The sequence below is a fragment of the Sphaeramia orbicularis genome, chromosome 4, assembly GCF_902148855.1.
Source record: "Sphaeramia orbicularis chromosome 4, fSphaOr1.1, whole genome shotgun sequence".
Classification (NCBI taxonomy): domain Eukaryota; kingdom Metazoa; phylum Chordata; class Actinopteri; order Kurtiformes; family Apogonidae; genus Sphaeramia; species Sphaeramia orbicularis.
In genome coordinates, this window is record NC_043960.1 from 37,592,680 (window position 1) to 37,607,430 (window position 14,751).

General features: G+C 36.1%; 1 protein-coding gene across 1 annotated transcript in view; it reads right to left on the reverse strand.

The window, feature by feature from the left end:
• The window catches only part of sema6bb (sema domain, transmembrane domain (TM), and cytoplasmic domain, (semaphorin) 6Bb), a 184,705-nt gene that overhangs the window by 78,701 nt on the left and 91,253 nt on the right, over positions 1-14,751 (reverse strand). Inside the window, exons 4-5 of the mRNA XM_030132778.1 lie at positions 13,644-13,704; positions 13,445-13,507 (exon numbers count right to left, since the gene is read on the reverse strand). Coding sequence (XP_029988638.1) covers positions 13,445-13,507; positions 13,644-13,704 — 124 coding nt within the window. The remainder of the gene's footprint in view (positions 1-13,444; positions 13,508-13,643; positions 13,705-14,751) is intronic.

The following is a 14,751-nucleotide window of genomic DNA, read 5'->3' on the forward strand; positions in this document are numbered from 1 at the left end:
TCTCCTTTCTGTACCTACCTGACCCAATGTCATAGTCTTACTCAGAAATAGCTGAATCTTTTATTACCCTGCCCCCCGAAGGGGAGGAAAGGGGTATTGTTTTTGGTTCAGTTTGTTTGTTTGTTTGCTTCTTGTTTGGTTTAATTCATACAAAATTGTATTTATAGATTACCAGTGACCCAGAATAGATCTGATTATATTTTGGGAAAAGTACGTTAAAGTTAAAATTTTTTATGAATTAAAAAAAAAAACAACTCCCATTTACTTATATTAAGGGGTGACATTTCAAATGTCTGTAGCAGCAAAACTACTGATTGAATTCATACCAAATTGGGTTTATAGATTATAGATCATTGCCAGTGACCCAGAACAGATGTGGTTACATTTTGGGAAAATAGGTCAGAGTTCAAATTTTTTATGGATGAAAAAAAAAAAATAATTCTCCCATTTACTTATAATGGGTGAAATTTCAAATGTCTATAAAAAAATCAATTTTGTTTCAATTTACTTCAAACTTGGCACATATATAGAGGCAATTGATATGCTGACATCAACACACGCATCGGCATGAGGACATCAGATGGATTGATGCCAAAATAAGCTACAATACATGCGAGGGGTGGGGTTTGTTGTACCTGGAACCACTTGTCCCAAGAAGGATCCATCTTCTGATGCCATATATTAATATTCTCCAACTATCTAAACCTCCAGATGCTGAACTCACCCCCATGTGCCATCACCTTGCACCAGCAATATTTTCTAAAAATCACATTAAAGCTCTTATGCAATTTTATTAACTTCTATATCATTCATGCTTATAATACTTAAATAGAGCCTTTAATATGTATCCAGCTCCATATAATGACCAAAAGTGACCTTTGACCTGAACTCATCTGAATATCATGTTGGAAAATACAGCAAAATCATTAGGTTTGACTTTTAAAATATAAACGAACATTCTTGCCCACCTTGTAGATTCTGTTGCTTGAAATATGTTAACCTGTTTAACCCTGACCATATTTTCAGGGGAAAAACGCTTAAAAAGACATACCCAAAGTAAATGAAGAATTACCTCACAATAATAAGGTTCATATGGATGTTCTTGGTGTCTATGGACATTTAGAGACCTCACAGAATCTATTCCCATTGTCTAAAATATTGTATCTATTACTATGCCTGAGTAAACTGTAACAAACTAAAAGAGAAATTAGAATTTTTTATCCTCGTCTGTTTTTTTTCGTCTGGATTGACGATGATATGCATAAATTAATTGTTCGTGTCGGAGATTTTTAATAGCGTATATTTCACCCCACAAAGATTAAAAATCATGTCTGAACATTAAAGTTTGCACTAAAATACACTTTTGATGTACTTTTATTAACATTAGGGTCTAAACTCTGAGCAAAAGTTGAAAAAACATCCATTGTCCTGATTTATTATATTTTTATAGTAGATGAATATTAATACAATTTTTTCAGCTCACGGGTGGGCCAATAGGGCTAAAGAGGTTTTAAACACACTATATTTATACATAAAACATATTGAGCTGTAGAATCTATGAGGAGGGCAAGATGTTCAATTTGAAGGCAAACTACGAAGGTTTAAAACTGATACATCACATGCAGAACTGAATGGAACATCCCAACTGATCACCTAAACATGTCTGATTTACAAATGTTTGTTATTATTATGATCATAAGTATTTGTTGCTTTAATGGAACTCCTTTCCAGTTGAGCAAATCATGTCACTATTAATACAAAACAGTTCCAGACTTAGTATTACAGACATTATCACAATAAAAGGAATCAATTTTGGAGATGCTCAATATTGCTGTTTAGCTTCAGCACCTGAGTCATGACTCACTGAACATGGTCCAAGTTGATTTTTCTAGACATGATTATGTATTTTACTGAACCAGACACACCTATTTTAAAAATAAATCCAAAATGGGCTAAACAGATAGGATACCAGAACATGTCCTTTGACCAAAAGAAGCCCATGACAAGCCCTGATGTCAGTGCTGCCCTGAACGCTCACTAAGGACAAAGACCTCAACACTAAAAACACTGAAACTGATCATGATTTAGTTTAAATATTAGCAAATACTGTACGTTCTGAGTCATATCTTTAAAGTCCAAGCCCTGGTATCTTCTCCTGACTTAGTGTCTAGAGTTGTTAAATAGTTCCATATTTATTCCTGAATGTAAAACCAGAGCTATATGATAAAAAGCACCATCGCTGGTTAAAACACAATGACACACACAAAATGTTGATATGAAATATACTTTTGGTTCTGAAATTGGTTTGCAGAGAAGTACAATGGCATCACTTTATTCTGATGAAGGGGTTTGTAAGTGTTCATTGATAACACCAAGTTAATTTAGATCTTCATCCTGACAAAATATAATTTTGCATCTTATAATTATTGTACATTAAATCTGACCCACTAAAAACCCAGCTCCTCAGAGAGCTCAATTTAGCCAGTATTGATCAAACAATCTCACTAAGTGCTGCGTCTAACGATGCACAACTGCTCTTTAAAAGCTTTCTGTATGGAGCTGTCTTTGTTGGCATGTCCGTGCAACATGGCCTGATGCACTGGCACGAAGCCACCTTCAAGGGAAGTCGTACTTTTTATCTCATTTGGTTCCGCACAAAGTAAAAGGGTGGAAATAAAAAGACAGAAGGCGACAAAGGAAAGGGCAAATGCAGAACAAAGAAACAACAGAAAGCATGGGATGGAGCAAAACATGGTGACAATGTGTAGAATGAATGACGGTGAAGCCCACAGTTGCAGTCATTTGGTCAACGGGGGGGTGAAAAAAGGTGAAAGAATTAGAATATTGAATTTCCAGTCTAATTAGGGAGAATAGTATGTCCTTTGTGATCAACCAAGCAGAAACATTTAATTACAAAACCAATTACTAGGTGGCAAATGTATCACAATCTGACACAACCATCCCCCAAGCAGAACAGGACATTTTAGGGAGGTGAAGTGGAGGAGAGAGAGAAAAAAAAAAAGAGGAAGGTGAGGGAGGTGAGGAAGTCGCACACAAAACCAGTGCGATGACACATAGGGTGGTGGAGAATCTGTTTTTAATTCTGTTCGTGTGTCAGAGGGGAAAACAGAGACAGCAGATAAAAACAACAACATACGCATGGATAATTTTCTGAATATTAATGTCGGTGAAAATAACACCTGCATATATGGACGCCTGTATGTCCGAATGTGCATGGCAAAAACAAATAAATGAAACTGTTAGCTGTTCTTAATTAACACAGTAATTAACTTTCACTTCTGCCTGTGTTTAGCGCATCTCACATGGAAGTAACATGGATGTTGCGTCAGTGTCTGTGAAGGTATCAGTTCTTCAGTTTTTTGCTTTTTTTTTTTTTTTTTTTTACACCTTGTGAGAAATTAGATGCCTGATGTGAGAGTTAACAAACAGCTCTGAGAAGAATTAAAGGAACCACGAACCAGGTTCTGTCACTGAATTAAACACACTAACATGCACAGAGCACCTGTTAGATTCATAACTTACTTGCTGATTTATTTATTGTATTGAACTTTTATGTAACCAGTAAAAAACTCATTGAGATTAAAAATAATATCTGCAAGAGTGTCCTGGCCAAGACAGCAGCAGCAGAAAATACAGACAATAGAGATTTCATCGATACATCTACACTAAAAATATACATAAAACACATCATAAAAGTCAGTTCTAAAACCATCCATAAATCACTAATGTAAGAACATACAGGGTGGGGAAGCAAAATTTACAATATTTTGAGGAAGGATTGAAAGACAGTGTATGACCAATTAGTTTATTAAAAGTCATGAGAATTTATATCTTCAAATCATATTTTACTGCATTTCTAACGGTCTTGTTGTCTACCTCAAGTTCAATTGCCATTGTTCTCATGGATTTGGTTGGATCCTTAAGGATTTTGGATTTGAGAGCTTTAATAAAAGCTTTGGTACGTTTTTTGTTGCTTCCCCCACTTCCAGACTTCCTCGTAATAGTTTTGCTCATAGTCATTCTCTTCTTTCCATTATAAACAGTCTTTATGGACACTCCAACTATTTTTGAAATCTCCTTTGGTGTGACGAGTGCATTCAGCAAATCACACACTCTTTGACGTTTGCTTTCCTGATTACTCATATGGGCAAAAGTTTCTGAAAAGGTATGGATAATAGTGTTAGGTATGATTATGACATCAATATATGTTTGGTTTCAAAACAACTGACGTAGTGCCTGCTGAGAAAAAACAACTAAATGTTCATTGTAAATTTTGCTTCCCCACCCTGTACATATAAAACACATAAAATACAGTCTCACTCTGCTGACTGAAACAAAAAAACTTTTTCTAGTCGTATGTATGAAATGAATATTAATGTTAATGTTAATTTCCCCCCTTAAATTATAACCCCCCTCATGAATACTGAATAATTTCTTTATATTTGTTGGTAATACATTATTTTTAGCTTTGTACATTATTTGAGCTGCTTGATAGTCCACAATTTCTGTAAATTTGTGTAATTTTGACTGTAAGAATAATGAGTTTGTGGGTTCCTGCTAGCCAACTTTGTGAATAATCCGTATTGCTCTTTTGGAATGATGGTTGGGTATGACTTATTTAGGTATTCAGAGTCTTTATAGTGAACACAAACACATAATTTTTCTGTATCAATGATTAACCAGTAAAACAGCTAATGATATATTTAGCTGAAAAAGACACGTTTTCTCTAGTTTTCTCTGTTCTAATATAATAACCTTTGAATTTATTCCAAGCCTTTATGAACATCAGTAAATCAAATGTACAAAAACACCTGATTTTACTTACAAAATGCAAAACACAGAGGATAATATTAGAATAAATTGTAGTAAAGGTTAAATGTGGAGAATAAATCATTTGTAAGTTGCCACAAAAGGGTTGTAGGTTTTTAAAGGTTAAGTGAGACTCTGCTTGCCACAATATTTTCGGTTCATTATAAGACAATGGTGGAGCAAAATAGACAATGGTGGGGCACCACAGTCTATATATCATTAATGGGAAACACTGTTATCTAAAGGCAGCTCACATAGTAATGTCAAGACATTACAATATTAGGGCATTTTCAAAGCCTGTGTTAAAACCTATAAATTGTCATACAACTTCCTTAACATCCAATATGTGACGCAGTAAAATATGTTACAGAAGGTCACTGATTTCATGCAAAAAGTAGCAGATTCGTATAAGAAAATGACTATAAGTACAAATCAGGTGGAGTTTTTAGAAGTCGGTGGAAAAATGCCAACGAGTAAATATAGAAGAAGATCATATGAGGTTTTTTACGGGAACAGCCGCATTGTTTCTGTGTTAATCCATGAAGTAGAGCAGTAGAGCTGCATCTGAAACAATCTTAGCAGTGATCTGTAAGTAAAGCCGTCACATACATCAGATATTTAACCTGAAGACACCTATGAGCTTGTGTTGCGGGGTAGATTTCAACACCTGTTAACAAAGCCTACAGGAGGTGATTTCCTCTCAGACCACTTGAAATACAATATACGGAAAAAATGAAAAAATGTTGCACACTGAAGAGAAGTATTCTCCTTCAGCATAATAAACAGAAAATGGGTTGTACACATAGTCATCAGATTCACATAGCAAAATATATGAACATATAAAAGCTTAAATATCCTCTATGGAGTTTTTAACCCCACAGGACTAAATGACTGGATGTTTTCTCATGTAAAAGGATACACATGTTCATGAGCTTTGCTGCAAATGGTTTCACACTATTTCTCTGATTGACATGTGGTACTAATGAGCCAAAGCTGCAATGCACCAGCAAAACAGCGAAACAGACTGCAAGTAAACAGTCCAAAATAAACAAACAAATCATAAAAAAAAACCAGCCTGAAATACTGTATGAGAAAGAAAATGCATGAATTTAGCTCGGATGGGAAACATGTATTTGTTTTGACTCCACAGTTTATCTTTAAAATGTAGATTTTTTTGCTGACATTGTGTCATAGAGGTGTCACTATACTTGTTCAGGACTGCATTGTAATGTTGGATGCGCATGGTAAGTAGTCTCAAGTAGAGACACCTACCTGCATACTTTTTTATGTAGCAGTGCAGGCTGAACCCTTCATTATGGATTATCTTTCTGGCTTGGTAGATGTATTTAAACTAATCACAATAATCTTACAAATAAGCAGAGATGGTGCCTTTGCAAAGAGTGTCAGGGAAGAACTTTTTTTGGAGAAACATTTGCACATAATATTACTCTGTTAAGTTAAAATGGCTAAAATCTTGAGGGGAAAAAAAGTACAGAGAATCAAACAGACTTTTTTCATACAGGGGTGTAGCATGAGAATCTGGCCTCCTTTCTTTGTTTATCCACGTCTTTCTGGCATCTTTTCAAGATGTTTAGAAACCAATTGCATCCATAACTGAATGTGTGAATCACCATCTTAACCCATAAAGACCCAGTGCTACTTTTGTGGCAGCTCCCAAAGGAATTTTCCTCCCTATTTAACATTTCTTAAATGATTAATCACATTTATTATATTATTATCCTCTGTATTTTTTGTGTGTGTGGGAGGGGGGTTCAGAGAAAATGAACTATTTTCCTATATTTACTTTACTGAGCATCTACAGGGTGGGGAAGCAAAATTTACAATATTTTGAGGCAGGGATTGAAACACAGTGTATGACCAATTAGTTTATTGAAAATCATGAGAATTTATTTGCCACAAGAAAATTTACATAATAGAAAATGTTTTTATTCTATGTGTCCTCCTTCTTTCTCAATAACTGCCTTCACACGCTTCCTGAAACTTGCGCAGGTGTTCCTCAAATATTCGGGTGACAACTTCTCCCATTCCTCTTTAATAGTATCTTCCAGACTTTCTCGTAATAGTTTTGCTCATAGTCATTCTCTTCTTTCCATTATAAACAGTCTTTATGGACACTCCAACTATTTTTGAAATCTCCTTTGGTGTGACGAGTGCATTCAGCAAATCACACACTCTTTGACGTTTGCTTTCCTGATTACTCACATGGGCAAAAGTTTCTGAAAAGGTATGGATAATAGTGTTAGGTATGATTATGACATCAATATATGTTTGGTTTCAAAACAATTGACGTAGTGCCTGCTGAGAAAAAACAACTAAATATTCATTGTAAATTTTGCTTCCCCACCCTGTAGATGTTCATAAAAACTCAGACTAAAGTTGAGGGTTATTATATCACAAACACAGAAAACAGAAGAAAAGGTGACTTTTTTCAGCAAAACATATCATTTTCTGACCATAAAAACAAGTGTCTCCATCCACTGTCATTGACCCAACTCCATGGGTTTTACTGGTGAATCAATGTTTTAGAAGATGACGGTGTTTCCATGTTCACTATGGAGCCTCTGAGCGTCCAAATGGGTCATATCTAATGACCATGACAAGACGGCAACCTGTATTTTCCACCAATTATTTTCACGTATTGATAAGATTAGCGGATCAACAGGTATTAAACATTTTAGATCAGTAGATGACTTTGGTTGCTGGTGGATGTTTGGGTCTTTATGGGTTAAAATTATTCTCCTAAATTCCTTACTACGCACAGCCTTAGTATTAACCCTTTCATGCATAGGTCACTCCAGTGGACAGTTATTCTCCAGCTGTTCTCCTGTATATTCATGGGTTTTATTGTTTTAGTTTCATATCAGCCAACACAGTAGGCACTGATGCACCATCCCATACACTGTAATTCAGACCATTACTGTAACTTTGCTGTTCTTGATAAACCTGATCTGCACTAACATGTTTGAGTGTAAATCAATTGTTATTTGTTAGACAAGAAGTTTTTTGCATATTATCTCCATAAAGTGAGTAATTACTACCATTAGAATATGTTAAAATGTGAGAAGACATCAGATTAGCAGCATTAAAAATGTTTTTATTTCATTGTTTTCATATCACTTTCTGATATTGGGTTGTAAACACGTTTCTTTACTCCAAAAATTAAATGCATGTATATTTTTGTAACTCCATAGAAAAAAAAAAAAAAAACTTGATCGCATTGTTTTTTTCATGCCTAAGGAGGATTAAAAACACTGAAGAAAAAAATCTTGACTAAGGTTCTCACAATTCATGCATGAAGGTGTTAAATTTAATCTTCTAAAAACAATGGAGGATCATCTTTCATGAAGATTACTGCCATTGTGGACTCAGCCAGATTTTCATGTTAGTGAAGTCAGGAGCATGTTAGGTGTTAGTTAAGTCTTACTTAATTAATGTATAACTAAATTATAATGCAACTTAAACTGATGAAGAAATTCTCTGTATCCAGACCGGCTTAAATCATATTTCACTAAACCTGAACAAAAGGAACATAAATAATCCTCAGCACATGTATTGATTTTATGATGAATTGTTCTTTACTGCTCATTGTTTCCATAAAAAATACCAAAATAGCAAATATATAGAGTATATAAGACTTCTAATGACACAGGGCTACAAGTAAACTGGCTTTAGAACAAAAGTAGTGAAACTTTACCAAGTTTGAGTCACTAACATAGAAAGTCAAAAACTGCTGGTTGGCCGTCTACTGTGTTGGTTGATATCCTCTTGAGATCCAGTAAAGTGAAAATCTTAGGTTTTTTACATTAAACAGTCATCTTGATAGGAAACTGCACAATGCAAGTTTTTTCAGATACATTTAAAAAATTATTTTCATTTACTTATTTTTGAATGGAATGTCCTTTCCAATGAACAGCATTTTTTTTTTTTTTTTTTATTAAAACTGTCAAACTTTAGTCCCCTACAGAGGACAAAAATGCATTACTGGGTCTCAGGAGGACATGGAATTAAAACAACTAAACCCATGAGTATATAAGAGAACAGCTTGAGAATATCTGTCCACTATAGTGAACACTATGCATGAAAGGGTTAAATAACATCAGAGAAATGTAGGAATTTAATTGCACAAGACACAACAAAAATACAACTGCCTGAACTTCAGACTCGATGTTGATTTAATGGCTGGTGGTCGAGGTCATACACAAAAAGGATGCACTGAATCTGAGAGACAAATATAGGTATTCAAGAGAAAATTAATACATGGGTCCATCTATGCTACACCACCATGGATTTTTGACTAAAACAAGGTCAGCACCATCTCCACAAGTCTCCTCTGAGGGATCCTAAAATGCTGGAGTTCTGTGGATGCTTGGTGTAAATACAGCAAAAGTTGTATTAGCATGTGGATGCAGCCTGATAGAGTACATTCCACCCAAGTACTTCATGTGAGATTACCTCATTTCTGCTTCTCAATATATTTTCACATGCTTTAGAAAAAAAAAAAAATTACACTTCCAGTCAAATTTTAACATATTGAATATCAGAAAAAAGTGTGAACATCAGTTTATAAAAATCATATTAGTTATACTCTAGGTGTGTGTCTGTGTGTGTATAGAGCGTATATGAGAGTGTGTGTGTTTGTGTGTACATCCATTCATATGCGTCTGAGCCCAGTGAGCTGACTGAGAGGACCTGGCAGGGTTCTTATCTTCCTCACATTGCCGTGTGACTCACAGCTTTACCAGGCAGCTCAGTCATTAGGGGCAAGAAGACCTTTCATATCTCAGTCAGCCCCACAGCTCTCCTCAGGGCCCAATGACAGGGGCCAATACACTCCTCCTCCTTCTCCTCCTCCACCTCCTCCTCTCCTCCTCCTCTTCTCAGCATTTTGTCTCCGTCCCTCTATTCTCCATTGTGTTTCCGTCTGGCACTGTCTCACAAAGATTTAATGTCAGGTGTTCTCTCAATGTGTTAAATAAGTCATTTTTTTTTCTCTGCCTTGAGGGGACAGAGCCCATGTTTCCCCCGCCAACCACAACCATCACCACCACACACATCCACACCTGCACCCACAGACACTGAGTCCAGGCTGCTTGTGTGAAGCACACAGCAGCTATGAATGTGTGTGCTGCAGATATAAGAGGTATTCATGCGTGGGCTGCTGGGATGTTTTGCCCCATCTCTTCCACACTGCTTTGGTTTCCAGACACCCACCTGCATTTTCTGAGGGCACAAACCACATTCCTAACTCATGATAGTGTAACAAGATTTGTATAGGTAGGAGTGGCCCCTCTTCTCTGATCGATGTCAATGTGTGTGTGGCTTCATAATGGGTTCGATGAACAGGGACTGTGAGACGACAAAAGATTAAAGCCCCTTTTTAAGGCTGTGCCAGCAGGCATGACAATCAAAAGACTGGTACAACAGACCAGAAGCTCCAGGCTGAATACTTGTCATAATGTGGAGGCATACCTGTGTAAGAGAATGTATTTCACTATTATATTATATTATATTATATTATATTATTCATTCATTCATTCATTCATTTTCTGAACCCACTTTATCCTCACTAGGGTCGTGGGGGTCACTATCCCAGCTACCTATGGGTGAAGGCGGCGTGCACCCTGGACATGTTGCCAGTTGATCGCAGGGCTGACATATAGAGACAAACAATCACTCTCACATTCACACCTATGCGCGATTTAGATAAACCGATTAACCTATCAGTGCATGTGTTTGGATGGTGGGAGGAAGCCGGAGTACCTGGAGAGAACCCATGCAGACACGGGGAGAACATGCAAACTTCACACAGAAAGGTCCCACCTCTATTCTATTCTATTCTATTCTATTCTATTCTATTCTATTCTATTCTATTCTATTCTATTCTATTCTATTCTATTCTACAGGGTGTCCCATAAGTCTCCATACATAGGAGACATAATACATATGGTTCTAACATCTATTTCTTAATATTTCTTCTTTATAGTTCTTCAGCAGTGGAGGACATGCATTGAAATGTGTTCCCGACAAAATGGCAGTCATATAGAGCATATTATATAAATAAAAATGGTTTATGTCAAGAAACGTTTATTTTTCCTATGTATGGAGACTTATGGGACACCCTGTATATTCTAATACATGATAGTATGTCATAGCATAGACTCTAATGGGCAGTTTCTATGGTTGTATACAGTACTGTTCAAAAGTCTTGTTTTTGCAGGGTTGAAATGAGCATACATATTTATTTTTCATTCTCTTTTCAGAAGAAGAAGAATCTTTAACACTGGGCAGTTCACACTGCACATGCAACATACAACGCACACCGAAAGTGACCCTGTGATCTTAACCCATAACTAGCAGAAGATGCAGGAACACACCACACAATGCAGACTAGGGGGGTGGTCTGGGGAGTCAAACCAGCAACCTTTCAGTCACAAGTTTCCCCAACCTTTGCCCTCTTTTCTTCAGATACAACAAGAAAATACAGGAAATATGTACTCAGCCTTAAAAGACACATGATAGACTGAACTAAATGGGTTTTAAAGGTTAAAGTCAGTATTTATTGCAACCTCTGACCTCATGACAAGAAGCAACACAAACAGTTAGAAAAATCTGACATATGTTGAATAAAACCTGGTATAAAACATCAGAACAGTAATGCGGTAAATCTCATATTGTCTGAACAAAAGGGTTAAAGACAAGTTAAGTGCAAATGGAGGTCACACTAAATACGACCCCTTTAGTTTATAGAAGATGTTTTTACCCTAAAATGAATCTAAAGCTGTACAAACTTCACATAAATCTGACTGAATCTTAATACAGAGACTGACAAGTGCATATGTGTGGTTATTATAACTTTACTAAACCAACAAACCTTACATTGGATGAGGCCTTTTGCAGAGTATTTTTTCGTGTAGCATTTCCTCAGCTCAGGAACAGCCAGAGGTCATTAAACAGACTTTATTATGTATTTAAGATGCACAAGACCAACTTTTACTCTCTGGCTTTTAATTGTGTTCTGTTCTTCTGAATCCCTGAATATTAAATACTTTAAAAATGTATTTTAATTTTAATCTTATTTGTTTCTGTTATGTACAAGTGAATATATTATGGGTTCACAATGCTTCTGTATAAAAGTTTTACATGACTACGACAGCTGAAAATATGTGAATCGCATACAAATTAGAATGAAATTCAGATCCATCATTTCTAATATTTTGCATCTTTATAAATATTAATGAGTAGAGGGCCTATGCCTTTATTATTTACAAATGCGATCAATAATTTGGAGTCCATAATTTAATAATTTATTGGGCAGATTGATCCTTCTTCTCTGAAATGTTTCTGAAGTACATCTCTCATCTGCACTTGTCAGTGATCAATTCACACCAAGTTTGCAGCAAAGTCTTATGCCAGTAAGCAAAGTTTTAAGCTTCTACTGAGGTGTGTTATGAATGCTTAAATGAGAACAGAACTAGAAATATGACCTGGTTTAAAACCAGATCCAGGTCTGGTTATATTTCTATGTTGGTCAAAGAATTTTTTTTTTTGAAAAACTGGAGTTTTTTAGAAATCAAAAAAGAAAATGAGATACTGAGCTGCAGTACTAGAAAAACAACCATGTAGCGCAAAAATGGTTTCTTAATTCCTTATTTCCTACCTGTTGATTACACCTTCTATTTGTATCACATGAAACTGCATTGTGTTGAATCAGTTTACAGCGAATTGAACCGAGCACCAGAAATGTATATACCTCTATAAAGTATCAGATCACTATATTATTCACAATTACATACTTAATCAACAATGTCTCTGCCAATGTATCTAAGACCTAATCAGAATAGAAAATTAGTTTAATGGTCTACAAGTAAAACACTTCCAGAGTAAAAGTAGTGAAATTTTACCATGTGTGAGGGACTGATAAAGAAAAATCAAGTCATAAATGCTGGTTGGCTGAAGTTTCCAAGATACAGTCTTGGATCAAAATGTGAAATTCGAGCATTAACTGGAGAATGGGTTTTACTCCAGAGGAATATTTGTCTCAGAGCTCCCAGATCTACTTCAAAACACTGTCTGCACATTACAGTACATTCACTTTACATGTTCTATCTAGTGGAAGATTTACAAATCTGTTCTATAAATGTACATAAACCAATATATGTGTAATAACACTTTATCATATACCTTGAAAACATCAGCAAACCAGCATTTTTGTCAGTTGTGTTCCAATTAATCTTATTAAAATACGTAACATTTTGCACATTTATTTACCTCTGAGGCAAATAATTTCTAAAAAAAAAAAAAAAAAAAAAAAAAATTGTAGACCAATTGATATTGGTGTTTCATTCTGTTTTTATAGTTGTGTATCAAACAATCTTGTCCTGCACAAAGACACTGTTGACTACATGTTACAGTCAGTGATACAAGAACCAGCTCAGAAATACATGAGAGAGAAATATGAAAGTGAAGGGAAAAAACATGTAACTTGAGAATCAAAAAATGGTCAAAATTATTGGTTTTGTGGTGCAAAAGGTATTTTTAAGCCAAAGAAAAAAATTTTTTTTTTTTTCAAACAACATGCACAGCAGTGTCTTACCTCGTGTTTGCCCTTCATCCTGCAGATCCTGATGTCATTCTTGTTAGACTCCCATGTTCTTTTCTATACCACACAGAGGCATATTACTGTTACATTTGCACCTTGGTATGTCAGAAAATGACATTTCATACTTAAAAACCATGTAATAAGTTCCCATGAGAGTGTAAATGCTATGGCTGTCTTAGCAGGAGGTGCTCACCTTACTGTAGAACATCTCGTCTCCTGCAACGATGTCCAACTCCACACGGAAAAGGTCATCCCTAAGAGACAGAGAGGGAGTGAGAGTGGCAGTTAGCCAACAGAGCACTATCTAAAGCTTAAGGTAACGCAAGACACTGCACTAAGCAATCCCATGAATACCAGTTCATATCAGCCTTGGTATTATTGCTAGCTCAGGACAGTGCTGGTCGGTGCAATTTTATTTTATTTTATTTTTTTTTGGGAGGAAATCCAGTCGGCGCACTTAATCCAAACTATGAGTATGAATATTTCAGCCATATATTGAATCTATGTGGTTTTATTAAAAAAATCGGTAGCTTTTGGATAACCTTGCCACTGTACGTGAAGCTATAAGACACACATATTCCTCTAAAGATGATCAAATCCATGGAGATTAAGTAACAGCTCTACTACTCCTTCTATTTCTGCCAATATATATGAGAAAGAAGGACCGGCTGCATAATGGCGTCTCATATTTCCCCTTTGCCTTTTGCCTCCGCTCATTAAACTTGACTTGCTGCATTGAATTTGCTGCGGGGCCCTTATTCCACTCTTATCAGTCCTATTCAAAAGCTTAAAATTGAATTAATGGATGATTTAATCAAGTTGTTTTACTGATGCTTGCACACCCCCACACACTGCCTACACATGATCAAGAACCTAAAACCATGCATCTATTCATGATATTCCAAAGAGTGCTTTCTCGTGCCGTTAATCTGCTGATAATTCTGCAGTAACCTTGGACGAGCCTGTAAAAAATGCTTACTAAATGAGAGGTGGGCTAGGAAGCTAACAGCTGATGTTGGCATACTGATCACGGCCTTGGTATCCGCTGGGATGGATCTAAAACATGGGCTTCATCCAAGGGCTATGCTCCGAACAGGCTAATCTGTAAATCTGCCGTAGCCGTGCTATTGCTGCAATATCGATCTCATCTCTGGGCCAGCTCTGCTTCCAATCTGAGCTACTTGTTTTCTCTTAGTTTGATCCTTTTTTTGAGCAGGGTGGAGCTGACATGTATGTGTGAACATACATGTTTAAGGGTATGTGGATATGAGTGTTTACACTTATGCGTGTGCATCTGCGAA